General features: G+C 45.4%; 1 protein-coding gene across 1 annotated transcript; it reads right to left on the bottom strand.

The window, feature by feature from the left end:
* Window positions 1–4,009: 4,009 nt before the first annotated feature.
* Window positions 4,010–19,201, bottom strand: LOC125442900 (transcriptional regulator ATRX-like). The gene is made up of 6 exons (XM_048514677.1): window positions 19,048–19,201; window positions 14,238–14,368; window positions 13,517–13,605; window positions 13,214–13,386; window positions 7,569–7,722; window positions 4,010–4,100 (listed from the first exon to the last, which is right to left on the bottom strand). Exons 1-6 carry the CDS (start codon window positions 19,097–19,099, stop codon window positions 4,010–4,012), a joined length of 690 nt encoding a protein of 229 aa, XP_048370634.1. The 5' UTR covers window positions 19,100–19,201.
* Between the last annotated feature and the right edge of the window lie 223 nt (window positions 19,202–19,424).

Raw genomic sequence — 19,424 nt, 5'->3', positions numbered from 1 at the left:
TGGCCCTGGCTCCAGCCTGGTGGAACTTTCTGTCAGCTGGCACCAGAGCCCTGCGGGATCTTAATTAATTCCGCAAAACCTGCAAGACAGAGATGTTCCACCAGGCTTTGGTTTGAGGCCATCCATCCTCCTGCTGGCCTCCTGATCACTTATCATCAATAATATTTTGCCCATTGAGTTTTACCATCAGCGAACACCTGTTGCTATATATCTGAATTGTGCGCCCCTTCCTGTTTATATCATATTTTCCCCACCCATCCTTAGTGACTTAGACAAGAAGGGTTTTTATAGGCCAGTGATGGTGAACCTTTTTGAGACCGAGTGCCCAAATTGCAACCCCAAACCCACTTATTTATCACAAAGTGCCAACACCGCCCGGAGCCCCTTGGGGATGGGGCGGTACAAAAATCTAAATAATAAATAAATAAATAAAAACAAGGCAATTTAACCTAAATACTGAGGTTTTAGTTTAGAAAAAACGGTTGGCTCCAAGCCGTGTATTACTTGGGAGTAAGCTTGGTGATAGTCAGTGGCTTTGCTTTGAAGCAACCATGCAACTCTGCCAATGGGTGAATCACGACCCTAGGAGGGTTTACTCAGAAGCAAGCCGCATTGCCAGCAACCGAGCTTACTGCCAGGTAGAGGATCACACTTTAATTTTTTGCATGAAAATCAGTGGGGTTTAACAGCGCTTAACAGGGTTACCTACACTGCTTCCCCAAAACTAGGTTTTAGGTTTAATGCTAATAATCGAGCCCAGCAGCCCAGACCAGCCTAGATGTGGGGGGGGGGGGAGGGGGGCAACTCTGTTTGCGCGTGCCCACAGAGTGCCACCTCTGGCACCCGTGCCATAGGTTCGCCACCACTGTTATAGGCTAAATCAGGGGTAGGGAACCTTTAACACTCAAAGAGCCATTTGGACCCGTTTTCCACGGGAAAAGAAAACACTTGGAGCCACAAATAATTTTTTACATTTAAAATAAAGATAACACTATATATATAGGGGTTTTTTTTACCTTTTACTCCGCTCATTCTGAGAAGTGCATGTATGCGCCCGCCCTGCTGCCTGCAGGGTGGACAAGGATGAAGCCGGCGGCTCAGCCTTGCCGGCCGCCGGGAAAGCTCCCGCCCCGCTCCAATGGGGCGGGCAAGAGGGGAAGACCGCGGCGCAGCCCAGCCGACCGTGGGCAGTTGGTGCGCCCACCCTGCTGCCTGCAGGGCGGGCAAGGATGGGGCTGGCGGCTCGGCTCGTGGAGCCACAATGCAAGGGCAGAAGAGCCGCATGCGGCTCTCGAGCCGCAGGTTCCCTACCCCTGGGCTAAATGTATGTTCAATTTATCATCCCCTGTTGAAGGCATTTTAGATTTGATACTTATCTTTAATGTTATATTCTACGAGAGGTTTTAATTGTAGAAAGCCGCCCTGAGCCTGGCTGCGGCCAGGGATGGGAGGGATATAAATGCAATAAAATAAAAATAAGAAATAACATACACTAGACTAGGGGTGTGCTGAAGGTCACCAGAGAGTACAAGTCACTCTCAGAGCAATTAAAACCAGTTCTTACCCTCCTCATCCAGGACCGTAAAATAATTTGTATGCTAACACCTATTTCATTAGGTACAATCAACAGAAGTTATACACAATAACTCTTGAAAACTAGAAGCCAGAACTTCTAGGTTTAACTTAAGCCTGGGCAGCATTTGCCAGAACTCTAGTGACTTAAATGATCACACAAAAATCCAGCTATTTTTGCAGTACTTACTAAGAATTCTTCAACCCTAATAACACTACCCTTACTTACAGCAATGAATTTAAAGAGGAATGTCTAATAACAATTGTTGCAGTCCATGATAACTGAGGTTGGGTTCAGTAAAAATATTGTTCCTCACACAGTGTTAATGCAAGGAAACAGACATTCTGAAGACAGATTAGAAATAGAGAACCATGTTCCCCCCTCCCTTCCTGGAGCGCACAGAAAAGAAGAATGGCAAGAGAATATTTTCTATGTACTTAGAAAAACAAAACATTGCCTAGTTGCTCATTCTTTAGCTCATATGCCATTTCAGCCACTGTTTTGCAAACTACGCTATACAGTGGAACCTCGGATTTCATTCGAATTTCGTCGGTTTCGAATTTCATCGATTTTTTTAACTGAAAATTTGGCTCGAATTTCGTCGATCACCTCGAATTTTGTTTGCTAGATCTCATAGCACACGTGATCTCGTTGCACACGTGCTTTCAGGACCGCTGAGAACTGCAGAGAATGGTCCATTGGTACTTCCCGTGAAGGGGCCTTCTCTTGGAAGGCAGGAGACCTTCTCGGTGGGTGATTTCCACCCCATCTCAGGGAGGCAGGATCAAAAACGTCACTTCCTGTTCAGGCTAGGACTCCAATTATCTCCAGTTCACTCCTGACTGAGCAGTGGTAAAGACAATTATAAAAAGAAATAGAACAGGAAGAACAGGAACATAACATCTATCAACATGGAGCAGAAAAGGTTTAAGGACCCACAGAAGGACTGAAACTATAGGGGAAAACTGTTTTCCTAACCAGGACCAACCTGAGAACATTCCGGGCGCTAGCAATACCATGGGAGGGACAAGAAGGTCTCCTGCCTTCCAAGAGAAGGCCCCTTCATGGTAAGTACCAATGGACCATTCTCTTGGAGGCAGAGACCTTCTTGGTGGGACCTCCCCAAGCAGTGTCCTCAATCGGGTGGGCTATCGCTAAGCCTCCAATATGTTCTCCAGCACTCTACGACCGAAAACGGTCTCGACTACTCCGCATGACTGCAGTTTGTAGTACCTCACCAAAGATGCGGAACTGGCCCATATGAAAGCTCTACATGTTCGCTCTAGAGAAGCCTTGTTACAAAAGGCTGCATTGGTCGTTGCGCTCCTAATGGAATGGGCCATGATGCCCCCAGGAACTGGTACATTGAGGACTTATGTGCTCCCACTATATCCAGTTGATGGTGGAGCTAATGACTGCCATGACTGACATATGTTGTCCCAACTTAGGAGAAGAGATGTTGTTCCGCTGAAGGTGGAAGGTAGAAGCGGCCCTAGGTTTGAAAGTAGGATCTGGCGATTATATGACTCTATCTTGATGGAATACACAAGGTTTGGGTTGGCTGACCAGGATCTAAGTTCCGAGGCTCTGTGGCCAATGTAATTGCTACCAGGAATATCGTTTACATGCGGAACCAGCGAAAGTGAATGGATCTTGACCTCTGGCACGAATAGGTGTTGACCGTGTCGATCATTACCCTTAGATGAATGAACTGTTGGGTAGGTTGCACATGGATCTTTCCCAGAATCACGAGGAACCGTGGTCTTGTAGGATCTGCATGGTCAGACATAGGTTCTGAAGTGCTGTGGATGCAGATTTGGATCTTATAGTAGGTCGTCCAATAGAGGTGTATGTGTACTCCCTATGGTACAGGAGTATAATGGGACCTAGGAGCAAATTTCGAAAAGACCCTCAGGCTGTGTGAGGCTGTCGAATAGTTATCCCCCCCGCCCCTCTCTCTGGCCCTACACCTGGGCCTTTAACATCTATCAAGATCTGCCGTTCCTCTCTAGGGGGAAGAATTTAATATTAGGTATCGGGCGCCACCTATACCTATATCTATGCTTTTATTCATTCTACATTTTATATGTTAATGTGTAGCTAGTTTCGCTGCTTTTATAAGTTTTAGCCTATTTATGATATTTTATGACTGTATCCATTGTATGCTGTACGCCGCCCAGAGCCCTTCGGGGACGGGGCGGGATAGAAATTTAAAGTATAAATAAATAAATAAATAAAATAAATATGTAGATCAGCCTCCGTGTGGTCCAGTGAAGTGAGGACGTCTCTTGGGCGAAGAGCTTCGGTGATGAGCCTTAGGGATTCCATCTTAAACTCTTCAGGTGGAAGTACCTGTGCTTGATACTACGATTGAGGAACGCCCGCCAGCCTCCGTTCTCCTTCGGCACCATGAGAGTACGAGTAGTGGCCTAAGGCCTACTCTGATGGCGGTGCCGGTTCTATGGCCTGGATGGCCTGGATACGATTGACGGCGGCACGAGTACTGACCACCTTCTCTGGTCTGGAACTGATTGAAGAGAGGGAGAAGTTGGATGAAGGAAGGTGATGAAATTCTATAGTGCAGTCTAAGGACACTTCCTCCTGGGACCACGCCACGATGTGGTCTCCTCTCAACTGAGCCCGAAGTTGATAAGGTGAGCTCCTACCGGTGAATCGCTGGAGTCAGGATCGAGGAGTGACTTCTGTCCTGGGAGCCTTGTCAATTTAGTGTTGGGATCTGAACTCACTCCTCCTACGAAGGAACCTCTAGGTTGCCAGTTCGTGGTTCTGTATTCCCTGGTAGGGCGTTGAATTACCTCTGAGTGCGGATTAGATCTGGACCAGGAGGGGGAGCTGTCTGGACGAACGGACTAGGGCACGGTCTTTTTATGGTCTTGTTTTCCACTAAGATGTCAAAAAGTTCCTTACCAAACGGCCTACCCCCCTGGAAGAGTAGGAAGTCACAATAGATTAGACTGATTATCCACCCACCAGGTCCTCAGCCAGGCGTTTCTCCGTGCAACCACGGTGGAGGCCACGGGATCCGCTATGTAAGGTCTGCTATTCTAACAATTTCCAGGTCGCCCCTGATGCCCGGGCTTCGGGGGGTAGAATCCCATGACATGGTCTAGCCAACTAGGGTGGTTCTGGCTATGGTGGAGGTACGATCGATGGTCTTTATGACCAAGGCGAGGACTAATGGGAGCACCTGAGCGCGGCCTCAGATCTTTTATAGAAGGGATCCTTGGGTTGCCCTCCCCGTCCTTGGGAGACAATCTTGAGGATTGAATGGCCACCACGGAGGTATTTACTAATGTGACTTTGAGGAACTCTTCTACAACTCGGGGCACCACATAATGCTTGCGTGCATTAGACCAGAGGCGTTTGGTGGAGGCCGGAGTCTCCCATTCCTTCCTAATCCGCTTAATAAAATATTCCGGCAAGAGCAGGGTGGGCTTGGAAGGCTCATCCTGTGGGAAGAAGGTCTTGCTGCCTTAGGACAACCTAAGGTGTTAGATGCGCACCTCTGCCGGAGGGTAGAGGAGTCGGACTCCTGTGACTCCAGAGCTGCCACAGTGTTGGCAAAGAGGAGTTCCAGGTCTTGTTAGTTGAAAACTCCTAAGGACTGATGAGAGGAAGAGGTCATAGATTCCTCATAATCAGAAAGGCGCACTAAGGAAGTTGGATCCAGCCCTTCCGCGTGGTCTTCTCCTCCTGCTGAGGAGTGAGGGAGCGCATGCTCAGGTGACCTAGGTAACCCCTAGTGTGCCCGTGGAGCAGAGCAGGCAGAGTTGGTGCGATAGAGGGAGGTGGACTACCAGTAACCCTGGATCCCCTGCCCTGGGTTTCATAGTTCCTCATTGTTAGGAGGTGCTCTAAGGAATTCGGGTCCAGCCCTTCTACTAGGCTGTCTACTCCTCCTGCTGAGGAGTGAGGGAACGCATGCTCTGGGGACCTAGGTAACCCCTAGTATGCCCTTGGAGCGGAGCAGGCAGAGTTGGTACATTAGAGGGAGGTGGACTACCAGTATCCTGGATACCCTGCCCTGGAGGTAGCACTCAATGTGTTCCTCAACAGCCCTCTGGGATGCTGGAATTTCAGGGGAGGGAAGGACTGCCATTTCCTAGTAGAAGGAGGACAGACCAGTCGTCTCTCTGAGTTGGGGGAATTCCCTCCCCCTCCACGGACTTGACTGCATGAAGAGGAGGACGAACGTGCATCGGGACTGCCGCTCCGAAAGTTCCCTGCTAGTCGATCTGCTGAGGAGTGTCCCTCTGAGCTCGCATGAGAGTCTTCCGGCAGCGCGTGTGAAGGCGCTAGCCTCCCCTGCTTTGCGGGAGGCTCTGGCTGGATGTCCACGCCTGTGCGTTTTCCACCGGCTGCTGAGCCGACGCGGCGCGCTGAACCGTTGGCTGCCTCCAGGACAGTCTTGCTGACTGTGGCTGAAGCTCCAGAGGAGGAGGCGCAGCGGCTGGGGGCGGGGGGGGGGGATACCGCTCCCTCTTGGAAGAAGATCTAATGGCTGAAGTTTTGATCCGCCATTTGGCGGGAACGGATAAATTGGGCAGGAAGGGAGGAGCGGGGGGAGTAAGAAACTCACCAAGCCTCCACCCACCCACCCACACACACTAACGGGAATACAAGGGTAACAAAAGGGAGAAAGAAAAAACTCACGAAAGAAGACAGGAGAAAGAATTTTTTGGTAGAAAGCTAAGGATCCAAAGGATCCGTGCACTCCCTGATCAGGCAGGAAATAGAACTGGAGATAATTGGAGCCCTAGCCTGAACAGGAAGTGATGTTTTTGATCCTGCCTCCCTGAGATGGGGTGGAAATCACCCACCAAGAAGGTCTCCGCCTCCAAGAGAACAGAGCTACTGTGCAGTAGAGTTTCTGTTGTGAGAAAGCTTACTGTACTTAGTGCCAGGTAATTAAGTGATATGTATGGGGGGGAGGGGGTGCAACCTTTGCCTGCTTTGTGGCACGTTAATTTTGCCTCCTTTGACGTGCAGTGCTTAGTTGTGTGTATGGGGGGAGGGGCCCTGCTGGAGAAAACGAATTGGAGAAAGTAAAGTTTTGGCTCATTTTAGTTAGTGTTGTGTGGGGCAGCTTTTTGAAAACCAAAAGGGTGAACTTTTTGGCTCCTTTAAGTAGGGTGTGTGTGTGGTGCAAAAAAGCTGAAAGTGAAACTAATTGCCCTTTCCTTTTTAGTAATGGGACCAAAGGGAGCTGCCAGCAGCCCTTCCAAGAGAAAGGCCAGGAACACTATTTGAAAAAAGAAATCACTGAAAAATACGAAAGCGGCATTAGGACTGCTGAACTGGCCCGCCTGTATGGGAAGTCGCCATCCACCGTAAGCTCCATCATGGCGAAAAGGGAAGCAATTAAGGAGGCTAATGTGGCAAAAGGCGTGAATATGCTTACAGAAAGGAGATCGCAAGCAATTGAAAATGTGGAACTGCTGTTGCTAATTTGGATAAACAAGAAACAATTGGATGGGGATTCTGTTTCTGAGGCCGTCCTATGTGAAAAGGCCAGATTGCTGTATGCAGATCTTATTAAGAAAATGCCTGTGAACAGTGCAGGTGAAATTAAGTGATTTTAAGGCTAGCAGAGGCTGGTTTGAAAAATTCAAAAGGTGCACTGGCATACACAGTGTCACTAGGCATGGAGAGGGTGCCAGTGCAGACAGGTCTGCTGCAGAAACATTTGTGTCAGAATTCAGGGATTATGTAGAGCAGTGGTTCCCAAACTTATTTGGCCTACCGCCCCCTTTCCAGAAAAAATATTACTTAGCGCCCCCTGGAAATTAATTTTTTTTAAATGTTTAATAGCAATTAAACAGAAAGATATATGTATTAATGTTTCTACCTGTGGCCATCACCGCCCCCCTGGATCGCTGCAGCACCCACCAGGGGGCGGTGGCACCCACTTTGGGAATCACTGCTCTAGCAGGAGCATCACACAGAGTCTTCCCAGCTGGCAAGATTGACTTACACTTTATTTCCCAGCTCCTCGGCCATGCGAAGGATTTCAAAGAGAAGAACCATCTTCCCAGAATGCTCCAGTATTTCAGCATCAGCTTCAGTGACAAAATCTTTGTACCAGTCTGGCGCTGGGCTGCCCGGGTTGGAAGTGGACGTGGTTTTACCTTAAAGGAGAAGGAGGGGATAAAGCTGTGATTTACTAGAGGTGGTTTTAAACAGTGAGACATGTCAGGCAACAATCCAATCCCTTCTCCCTGCTGGCAATCGGTACAGGAGAAGTAGAATATAAAAGGGACCATCAGGCATCAGAATTAGTCCACCCAATCTCACTTTGTGGGTACAGTTTGGGAAACTACTCTAGAGCCTAATATACACATATAAAACAAACACAGTGTGGCAAAGGGAAGATAATGGCTAGGCCAGTGATGGCGAACCTTTTCGAGACCGAGTGCCCAAATTGCAACCCAAACCCCACTTATTTATCGCAAAGTGCCAACCTGGCAATTTAACCTGAATGCTGAGGTTTTAGTTTAGAAAAAAACGGTTGGCTCCCACTTCCTCTGCCACACCCGCTCGAGTAGGGGCCAGCCTGCTCTAGCCTCCAGCAAGTCCTGCGCACATTGTTCTGTGCCGCTCTAGCATCTCTACTCCCTCTGCGCCCCCCTCTTCGGGCAGCAGCCACCCAGAGCACAGGAACCAGGCCTGCCAGCCGAGTCCTCCCTGCTCACTGTGGTGCGCACACATTGTGCTCTGTGGCCCAGGCCAGCCTAGATGTGTGTGCGGGTGTGGGTGTGATTTTCCGCCCCCCACATGACAAACTCTGTGTGTGTGTGCCCACAGAGAGGGCTCCAAGTGCCGCCTCTGGCACCCGTGCCATAGGTTTGCCATCACTGGGATAGGCAGTAATGACTAGGTTGGATAAACCTTTTTTTTTCACCTTCCCCAGCAGAGGTGGATTTATGTCACTTGGGAGGGATGGCAAAACAGCTAAAATACTAACAAAAGCAGATTCAGAAAGTGTTCAAAACACTTCACATGCTACGTCTCAGTAATCTTGGTAAACACTCCTGTAATTCAAGAATGCCCTAAAGTGAACTGACAAAGAGGTGGGGGAAGAGGACAAAGGCAGCTGCTTGCGTAGGACTGCTGTAAGCAAGCTCTGAACTGGCTCAGGGTTCATATTCCTGGCCACTATGGCTCATTCCGCACATGCAGAATAATGCACTTTCAAACTGCTTTCAGTGCTCTTTGAAGCTGTCCGGAATGGCAAAATTCACTTGCAAACAGTTGTGAAAGTGGTTTGAAAACGCATTATTTTGCATGTGCGGAAGAGGCCTATGTTACTGCAGGCCCTGCAACTGGGATGTCAGAAATGCACTCTATGGATCTACAGTCCTGATGCTGACTCAAAAAACCAACAGGTCATATAGTAAGCAACTCATATGATAAGGTTCTAGTCTAGTTCAAACATGGTTAACGGGACATTTTCTTGAAATAGATTAATTCCAGCAAGTAGTCTTCAAGAGGAAAGCATTATTCTCCTGCATCCAAGCTTATAGTAGAATGTTTCAGAGATATTTATGCACTATAAATATTTATGGAGCAACATGCAGCACACAGTTACTCTTTATCTACATGCAAGTACTTCTAGCAGCAGTGGCGTAGGTGGTTAAGAGCTCATGTATCTAAACTGGAGGAACCGGGTTTGATTCCCAGCTCTGCCGCGTGAGCTGTGTAGGCTTCTCTGGGGAATTCAGATTAGCCTGTACACTCCCACACACGCCAGCTGGGTGACCTTGGGCTAGTCACAGCTTCCCGGAGCTCTCTCAGCCCCACCCACCTCACAGGGTGTTTGTTGTGAGGGGGGAAGGGCAAGGAGATTGTCAGCCCCTTTGAGTCTCCTGCAGGAGAGAAAGGGGGGATAGAAATCCAAACTCTTCTTCTTCTTCTTCTTTTGATCATCACATGACAGACACACACGGCGGCAGTCTAGAGAAGCAAGCAGACACATACACACATCTTGCAACATCACGGTCTGGAGTTGGCATGAATGGGCTGCTGCCATCCAGTTGTGAAGAGGAGCACGCCCATACTGGGCAGTCACGGTCAGGAGGCTCCAGGGCCACAAGCCACCATGGGAGCAGTTGGACGGCCCCCCACTCGCCAAGAAACAAGGACAAATTGTGGGCTGCCACACCTGCTCCCTGGGGAGCCAGCAACAGCGCCTGAGGCCTTGGCCAAGGAACCTGCACTCGATGCCGTAGCCTTGCAGAACTGGAGGTGCAGTATGATTTGCAGGGGGTGCTGAAATCCATTAAAATTCTCAGCCAGCAGCCAAGGATGTGCAATCCGGCTTGGCTCCTCTCCCCGGACTGGTAGCCCAGACAGAAGAGGGAACGAAGGGGGTGAGAAGGAAGAAAGAGGAGGGCAAATGTGGAGCCCCCCCCCCTCACCCCTGACCTGAGGCCTTCCCGCAAACAGCAGGAGGGAAGTGCATTCCATCTCTGTGCCAGGCCCAGACCACCTCCGCACAACTAAAAATAAGCACAAGCATTTTATTGTCATTGTGCACGCACAACGAAATTTACAGCAGCATTCCTCGATGCACACAATTTCAGACTCATACATCATACTCATACAATTTCATACAATACATCATACTCATACAATTTCAGACTCATACCCCATCCTCACTTTCCCCTTCCTCCACCCATCCCTACACAGCCCCAAACACATCAACACGAAGCCGCGGAGTTCAGCATAGCCACAGCTCTAGAGTAGAAGCTGTCTCTAAGCCTCTTTGTCCTAGATTTGATAGTCCTGTATCGCCTACCAGATGGTAGCAGTTCAAAAAGTGAGTGTGCTGGATGAGACGGGTCCCTCAGAATATTTTGGGCTTTTTTTAGGCTTCGGGAATTATAGAGTTCTTCCAAGGAGGAGAGAGGGCAGCCGATAATCCTTTGTGCAGTAGTGATCACCCTTTGGAGCGCCTTCCTATCTGCCACTGTGCAACTGGAGAACCATACACAGATGCAGTAGGTTAAGACACTCTCTATAGCACAGCGGTAAAAGGACACCAGGAGTTTTCCATCCAGTTGTTGCTTCCTTAAAAGTCTCAGATAGTACAGTCTTTGCTGGGTCTTCTTAACTGTGAAATACTTAAATACCGTGGCTATAAAATAAATGTACTTGTCTAATTGAAAATCAAGTGTAACATGGCTTATCGGTGTCCTGAATGCCTGGAACATTAATTTCTAAAACTACAGAAATGGTTGAAAATCATAATCAGCACTTATACCCAAATGAAGTAGATTAAGAAAGTAAATACACCAGAATAGACAGAGCATCCATAAATACTGCCAAACATGCAGATGGACAATCCACATTTATTTTTGTTTGAAGCCCTGAACAATTCTCTGAAGCTGGAATTTAACTGTGATAGAGTAAGATATGTTTTTGAAAAGTTCAATTAAACAACACCAATACTGGTTACAGTCAAGAACAATTCTTTTTAATGTGCTCAGAATAACATACTTTTTTTCTTTACCCATTTTTCTCCACCCATTGAAGTAAGGCCAATATTGAAGATTTAGTGCACATCTGGCTTGTGCAAAAATTGGGGAGCAAAGATTCTGGCAAATATTAGGAGAAATAACTTGAACTGAAGTGCTTTCAGATTCTGAAATAGTAATTTTTAACTGTGTTGAGCCAGATGTTCACATTCGATTAGGGCTGCAAGAATATCAACAGAGGAGAAAGGGGGGGGGGGAGAGACATTTCCAAGATGACTGAGTAGGGGGTGAGAACCTGGAGTTCAACAAGTTTGAGGCTTATTTATTGTGTCATGATATAGATTATAACTTGCAGAGGGTTTGAAGGACTTTAACAGTTTCTGTGATGGAATAACAGAAGCATCAACATGTGTTTTTCATGGACAGAATGAATTGGGTCTACAGGAAACAGTCATGGATTTATTGAATACAAAACTGATAGGAAATTTAACCACAACAAGCACGGGAATATTTTGGGGGAAAACCCTTTAAGGGCTGATATTATTACAAAATTATTAAATGTAAAAGATGAGGAAATTTTTGTTATATTAGTTGTACTTATGGACACTAATAACGATAATATTGCAACTAAAAAAACTGAGATCTCTGGTTTTAAAAAAGAATTAGAAGGTACACTGGATAGACTGGGTTAATAATATGGTTCTTTGGACTGCAGGAGTGTTTTGGTACATAATTTAAATCTGATGTTTACTTTGGAGAATCTATTAAGTTCTGTTTAATGCTGCAACTTCCAACACACATGCATCTACAACCTCCTAACGATACTGTACTTAGAGGGCTGTCTTTATTTATGTTACCAACATTCTTTTGACCGTGCTTCAGGCTTGCAGCTTTAATCTCCGCTTCAAATGTGCATTACATACTCTGATATATTGTAAATACAGTGAAAGCTACCTTCCTCTTGGAACTTTGATCTTAGAACTTATTGCTTAGCACTAAATGCAGCATTTATTTCCATGGAATTCTTTCCTTACAGGTAAGTTCAGCTTTTAGAGCAAATGAGCTGATGGGAATATCTATCAAGAAAGTCAGAAATAAACTAATATCCCATCATGGCACAGTAACACACTTTAAACAGAAGGAACTCTGTGCTTTTAGCTTTAGAAATAAAAGGGATGGGGACTGTATGGAATGCATAAGGGAAGAAAAATAGCAGATTAGAAATTAATTAATTTGCAAGACTGCTCAGCATCTTGTGCCATCATGTAATAGTAGCATGTGATACTTCCTTTCTTATTTTCTAGTCTTTTCCCAGTAATTCTTTTGTGAGGGAAGATGCCCCATTCTCACAGAGTTTAGTGTTTGTTACTGTACTGTCTTTAGCTATATACTATTTGTAAGATATAAAATGGCTCAGAATGATACAAAACATGTCAAGTGTGCATATGCTACAAAATTGTATGTTTTGTTTTGATAGCTCTAACTTTATTTTCCAAAGCTTTCCCTAACCATTCAAGCTTTTTGTTACCACAGCAAACTACCTATGGGTTCAGTGACCTTCATGATACAAGCCTCCACCCCCACCAGGACCAACATCTCTTCCTTAGAATGAATTAGTGCAGGGGTCCTCAATCTGTTTGAGCCTGCAGATTCCTCTGCAATTCTGACAAGACAGTAGGTGCACGAACAAAATGGCTACTGAAGGAGGCAGAATCACCCGTGAAACATCTGGCAGTGATGTCATCCAGAACTTTAATGGTAATTTTTCAGCATCACAGGTAGAAACTCTGTTTATAACAGCTGCCTTTCAAATAAGCATATTGTTTAAGAACATTTTCTTGAACGCAAACAGTGTGCCTTCACTCACAGACTGAAGATTCTTGTGCTGTGGTGACCAGTTGCTGCTGAATTTTTTTGGTTAACAAATCTGACAATCCTAACACCAATCAGAAGCCCGGCTAGGCAAAAACCTCCCCTGGCCCTGCCCACTTTCTTAAAGCACACAGCAGGTACCAGGAAAAGTGCTGGCAGGTGCCATGTCCCCCCCCCCCCCTTCCCGGGAGACTGCTGCTTTAGTGTATCTGTGGAATTCTCCTGCACTTTTGCCTAAACATCCAGAATTAGTTTAACAATCTTTCCATACCTTCTTCCACCTTTTCAGTGCTTGGAGGGTTGTTTATTGGTTCATCTATGTTTCCTTCTCCACCTCCACGAGATCTTGAATTCCAGACTTTAATCACTTCAACATCATTATCACTGCTGCTTTCCCCGGAGCTGCTGTCTTTCTTTGATTTCTTCCCCTTGGTTTTTTTCTTCCTATAACAATATCATTTTAATGGCAGCTTTTAAAAACCTGTTGGTAGTTGACCCTCTCTTGTCTTGGGCTATAATGGTCGAATGCACAGAACTCGTTAGTTTTGTGTTTACACTGAACAGTTGAACTTACGTAGTATATTCCTCAGAGCTTAAGCTGACTGACGTTTCCTCGGAATCGGATGCTATGAACTCATCGAGGCTGTCTTCATCAAAATAGCCCTGAAAAACAAGTTTGTTAAATGCAGCCAAGCCCTTTAAAACAAGCTTCAAAAACAGGGATGTCAAACCTGCAGCCCGGGGACCAGATCTGGTCCCTTGAGGGGGCTGATCAGGCTTGTGAGCCAGCTGAAACAGTGACCCCCCCCTTGCTGCTAATCTGGCCTGGTGAGCCTGCTGTGGACAGGGTTGCTTCAGTTGGCTCATGGACCTGATGAACCCCCATCAAAGCAGCCAACCCTCCCTGCTGTGGGCTTGCCAGTCCAGGCTCCCCCCCTTCAGCAAGTGCCATTTTGAGGCCAGCTGAGGCAGCCCCCCCAAGGGCCTGCCCAACCAAGCTACACTGAAGTAATATCTGGCCCTTGTAACAAATGAGTTTGATACCCTTCCTCAAAAACATCTGTTCCTTCATCTGAACAGTCCCAAAGTCAATAAGCTTATTTCAAAATACTTCTGTAATGACAAAGTACCTTACAAAATGGCTACAGTCCCAAGTAAAATACCCCTGAAAAAAGAAATAATCAGCGATCACACAGCAAAATAAATTTCCATAAATTCAGCAAAAATTCTCGAAGGCTTGGCACTGCTTACTTGAGAACTTTAATTAGTGACAAAGACAGAGAGATATGATTTACCTTATTTTCTTTGCTAATATAGTCAAGCTGCAAGCACCAAGGATGAGTCCAAATCCTGCTTAACATCTGGAAATCCTGGAAGAGTTTAGCTCCAGCCTTCCCCCTCCCACCTTCTGTGCTGCTGCCGACACCTGATCAGAACATATAAAAACCAGAAGTTATTTCAGAACAACCAATGTTTCATTTAAAGACCATGTAACACAGACATCTGCCACAGATATGCAACCTCTTACAACAGAGGACAGGTTATTCAATCAACATTTTCTTCACCTTCCTCCCTAAAAATCAGTCACTCTCGTCCTTTCTCACATTTGACTATCTGCAGCACATCCCCATTTAAATTCTTAAATTCTTATTTGTCTACATAAAATCAAATCTGGCTTAAAAAAACTAAGAGGATGCCTTGACTGAAGCCAAGGTAAGCTACACATTATGAAAGTTAAGAACATAAGAACTAGCCTGCTGGATCAGACCAGAGTCCCTCTAGTCCAGCACTCTGCTACTTGCAGTGGCCCACCAGGTGCCTTTGGGAGCTCACGGGCAGGTTGTGAAAGCAAGGGCCTTCTGCTGCTGCTGCTCCTGAGCACCTGGTCTGCTAAGGCATTTGCAATCTCAGATCAAGGAGGATAAAGATTGGTAGCCATAGATCGACTTCTCCTCCATAAATCTGTCCAAGCCCCTTTTAAAGCTATCCAGGTGAGTGGCCATCACCACCTTCTGTGGCAGCATATTCCAAACACCAATCACACGTTGTGTGAAGAAGTGTTTCCTTTGATTAGTCCTAATTCTTCCCCCCAGCATTTTCAATGAATGCCCCTTGGTTCTAGTATTGTGAGAAAGAGAGAAAAATTTCTCTCTGTCAACATTTTCTACCCCATGCAGAATTTTATAGACTTCAATCATATCCCCCCTCAGACGCCTCCTCTCCAAACTTAAGAGTCCCAAATGCTGCAGCCTCTCCTCATAAGGAAGGTGCTCCAATCGCTCAATCATCCTCGTTGCCCTTCTCTGCACTTTTTCTATCTCTTCGATATCCTTTTTGAGATGTGGCAACCAGAACTGAACACAGTATTCCAAGTGCGGTCGAACCATGGTTTTATATAAGGGCATGACAATCCTTGCAGTTTTATTATCAACTCCTCTCCTAATTATCCACAGCATAGAGTTTGCCTTTTTCACAGCTGCCATGCATTGAGTTGACATTCCCATGGAACTATCAACTAAGACGCCCAAATCCCTTTCCTGGTCTTAAACTTTCGTGAACAGCTCAGATGTTACTGTAACAAGATGCATTACATTATTCATCCTCACTCCAAGCTAGAAGTAGGAACTACTTTGTGGCACTTTTTATGTATTTCTAAATGCATGGATAAAGTTTCATAGTCTGATACTTTTCTAATCCCCTACAGCCAAAATCCCCTATGTGGAGGCAGAGGGGAATGGCTCAATTTCCCCAAACCATAAGTATATGTTACATATTTTGAACTGTCTAAATTGCATATCTGTGCTCTCATTCGAGAAAAGGATGTTTATTCATTTTGTTATCTGCTATATCTAAAGTCTGCCTTTCTTGCTAAGACTCAAAGCAGATTACACAGTATGTAAATCAATAGCAGACCACATTAAGTGACATCTAAGAAGTACAGAATAGATCAAGACAATCAATAAAAGGGAAGATCTAATGAGCAAGTCACTAGGACTAGGATTACTGAAACCTGAATAAGAGACAGGAACATTAAAGTACGGACATCACACAGAAAACTGGCAAACTCTCTCAGCTCTTCCTAAATGTTTCCTTGCATTAGTTATAGCATATATGTTAGAACAGTGATGGCGAACCTTTTCGAGGCCGAGTGCCCAAATTGCAACCCCAAACCTACTTATTTATGGCAAAGTGCCAACATGGCAATTTAACCTGAATACTGAGGTTTAGTTTAGAAAAAAGTTTGGCTCCGAGGCATGCATTACTTGGGAGTAAGCTTGGTGGTAGTAGGTGACTTTGCTTTGAAGCAACCATGCAATTCTTTGAGCGGGTGAACCATGACCCTAGGAAGGTTTACTCAGAAGCAAGCCCCATTGCCAACAACCAAGCTTACTCTCAAGTAAAGGATCATGCTTTAGTTCTTCGCATGAAAATCAGTGGGGTTTAACAGCGCTTAACAGGGTTACCTACCCTGCTTCCCCAAAACTAGGTCTTAGGTTTAACGCTAATAATCGAGCCCAGCAGCCCAGGCCAGCCTAGATGTGTGTGGGGAGCACTGTTTGCGTGTGCCCACAGAGAAGGCTCTGAGTGCCACCTCTGGCACCCGTGCCATAGGTTCGCCACCACTGTGTTAGAACCTCATATTCTTAGGCCAATGAAACGTTGGCAGTATTGGAAGTAAAGTTTCCAACTTCCAAGACCATGATAGTTATCACAGCTTTGAGCTGGGTGCTCAAACAAAAGCATGTACTCGGGAGGGGCGGGTCGTCACTACTTTGTGATCTTTCATGGTACATTGCCTAGTTAAGTTTGCTAGAAGGTGGCTACCATGTCTGCCCCTGCCCCTAATAAACTGCATAACAGAAATAACAGAAACACACCCATTTTTTCCACAGGCTTTACAGTACCTCTGCCTACCTAAATACCAAAATGCTATCATAATAAGAACATGCTGATGCATCAGACCACGCAGAGTGGAGTATATTGTTTCTAGTCATAGCTAGCCAGGTTTCCTGGAAAGCATCTAGGCAGGGCCCAAAGGCAACAGCCTCCCCGCCTCCCTTGAGCATTGCTAAAATGGAATGGTGGCATATAAACACGCCAAACAAATACATTCTGGAGTACATGGTCTGTGGATATGGAACAATACTGGAGTCCCACAATAGTGGGACCCACAAAATTTTCCAGGGCATAAACTTCCATGAGTCAAACCTCACTCTGAAAATGGAGGTTCCTTTTCGCCATCAGGGCACTCATGTCTTCCACAAGTTAGTCTAAACAGTTTTAAAGCAGGGTGAATGAGTGGTCGTCATTATAACTTCCTATGGCAGTGGTGGCGAACCTATGGCACGGGTGCCAGAGGTGGCACTCAGAGCCCTCTCTGTGGGCACGCGCAAACAGAGTGCCCTTACCGCCCCCCCCCCCCCCATCTAGGCTGGCCTGGGCTGCTGGGCTTGATTATTAGCATTAAACCTAAGACCTCGTTTTGGGGAAACAGTGTAGGTAACCCTGTTAAGCGCTGTAAAAACCCCACTGATTTTCATGCGAAGAACTAAAGCGCGATCCTTTACCTGAGAGTAAGCTCGGTTGCTGGCAATGGGGCTTGCTTCTGAGTAACCCTCCTAGGGTCGTGATTCACCCATTGGAAGAGTTGCATAGTTGCTTCAAAGCGACCGACTACCACCAAGCTTACTCCCGAGTAACGCACGCTTCGAAGACAACCGTTTTTTCTAAGCTAAAACCTCGAGCGTATTCAGGTTAAATTGCTGTGTTAACACTTTGCGATAAATGAATGGAGTTTAAGGTTGCAATTTATTAAACTTTTCGGTCTTGAAAAGGTTCGCCATCACTGTCCTATGGTATAATGATTTATCAATGTAAACCACCTTTTCAGAAAAGGTAGAATAAAAAGTTTTCAAAGAAAGAACTTGGGGCCACAAATTCATGTGCAATAACTGTGTGAAGTACTAACGTCTTTTATCCACCCTGACATGAAAGCCAATCAACTTTATTAAGGGACCCAGAATTTTAATATTATGAGGCAAGCAGAAAAAAATCTCTGTCTCCAATCCATTCATAATTGTATAAACCCACTTAAATACCCAGGAAATATTTTGAGAACAGATACTATTCATACCTGAACAATAAGCTGGACCAATAAGAACCAAGGTGCTACTGGAATTGAATCTAATCCCTTCTGCCGCAGACCAGCAAAGCTATCCTTTGAAACTATTCACACCTGACAGATACATGTATACATCCCAGTAGGCAATTCCCATCTTCCAGCCAGCAAGATCATCCAAACCAGGCTTCCCCACAACCAGAATAAAATAACCAGAATTCAAACTATGTGATAAGTTGAAAACCAGTGTTGGATACAGGGATTTGGACAACGAAATATAACTACATTTGTATTGTCGAAGGCTTTCACGGCCAGAATCACTGGGGTGCTGTGTGGTTTCCGGGCTGTATGGCCGTGTTCTAGCAGCGTTCTCTCCTGACGTTTCGCCTGCATCTGTGGCTGGCATCTGTGGCAGGCCCTCCAGCCCGGAAACCACACAGCCCGGAAACCACACAGCACCCCAATAACCACATTTGTACAGCATATATATGGAATCAATTGCCAAGGATGGAAGTTTGTTTTTGTTGTTGTTTTGGGATTCTTTTGTATTTACTGTTAAGTTTTGATATACATTGCTCTTAATCTCAGTACCAGTAGATATTGAGATAACTGATCTATTATGCATTGGATTTGTAGGTGGGATTGATGGAGTATTGTTATTGTTGTTTTTAATGCTTCATGAATTTTGTGTATTGGGGTATTTTTCTGTGAACTCTTCTTTCTTTTCTTCTGTTGGTATATTTAAAAATCAAATTAAAAAAAGACTAAAGCAACCTTGCCACCCAGCCCTGGATCACCAAAAACCCAACTCAGAGACCTTTCAGTATTCCAGAAATGTACCTATCAGTTGGAGAACTTAAAAATGAAAGCTAGTGCATAAATCACTAGTAAACTGATACGTCCCATTAGGAAAATCCCCCACCCCTAAAAACACTGAACCAAACACACTAGGCATGCCAAGAGATGAATCACAAACTATGCCTCACCTGTTAAACGATCCAAGTAGAACTGATACAGTTTACACTGGAGAGGGGTCATCCTAACAGCTAGAACATATTCATATTTGGGTGGCAGGAATTTTGTTAATGCTGTATAATCTTTTCTCTGTAAATGTATTTTTTCAAAGAAAGGATTGTTATAAAACACAAATATTAAACAAGGTACACACCATGATCAGATATAAACATAAATTACACAGAACTGCGTCATCTAGCTTCAAAAGTAATTAAAAAAATTACTAGTCTAAGGAATCCGAGCTCTTTTCCAGAGAGTTCATGAAACATACAGATATGCATCCTGATAAAGGCCCTGAGAGATAAACAGTGTCATGCTCTGATTTCACACACTTGTTTTAGAAACACTG

Source organism: Sphaerodactylus townsendi, linkage group LG13, assembly GCF_021028975.2.
Source record: "Sphaerodactylus townsendi isolate TG3544 linkage group LG13, MPM_Stown_v2.3, whole genome shotgun sequence".
Classification (NCBI taxonomy): domain Eukaryota; kingdom Metazoa; phylum Chordata; class Lepidosauria; order Squamata; family Sphaerodactylidae; genus Sphaerodactylus; species Sphaerodactylus townsendi.
This window is presented reverse-complemented; position numbering and strand designations above follow the sequence as displayed.

Excerpts from the sequence above, each read along its gene's own strand:
- LOC125442900 (XM_048514677.1), bottom strand. The coding sequence starts at position 19,099 with ATGACCCCTCTCCAGTGTAAACTGTATCAGTTCTACTTGGATCGTTTA. Across the intron at positions 13,606-14,237 it reads ATATTAGCAAAGAAAATAAG|GGCTATTTTGATGAAGACAG; the intron begins GTAAATCATATC and ends CTTGTTTTTCAG. Across the intron at positions 4,101-7,568 it reads GAGGAGCTGGGAAATAAAGT|TTCCAGACCAGAGAAGGTGG; the intron begins GTAAGTCAATCT and ends CTCTTCAATCAG.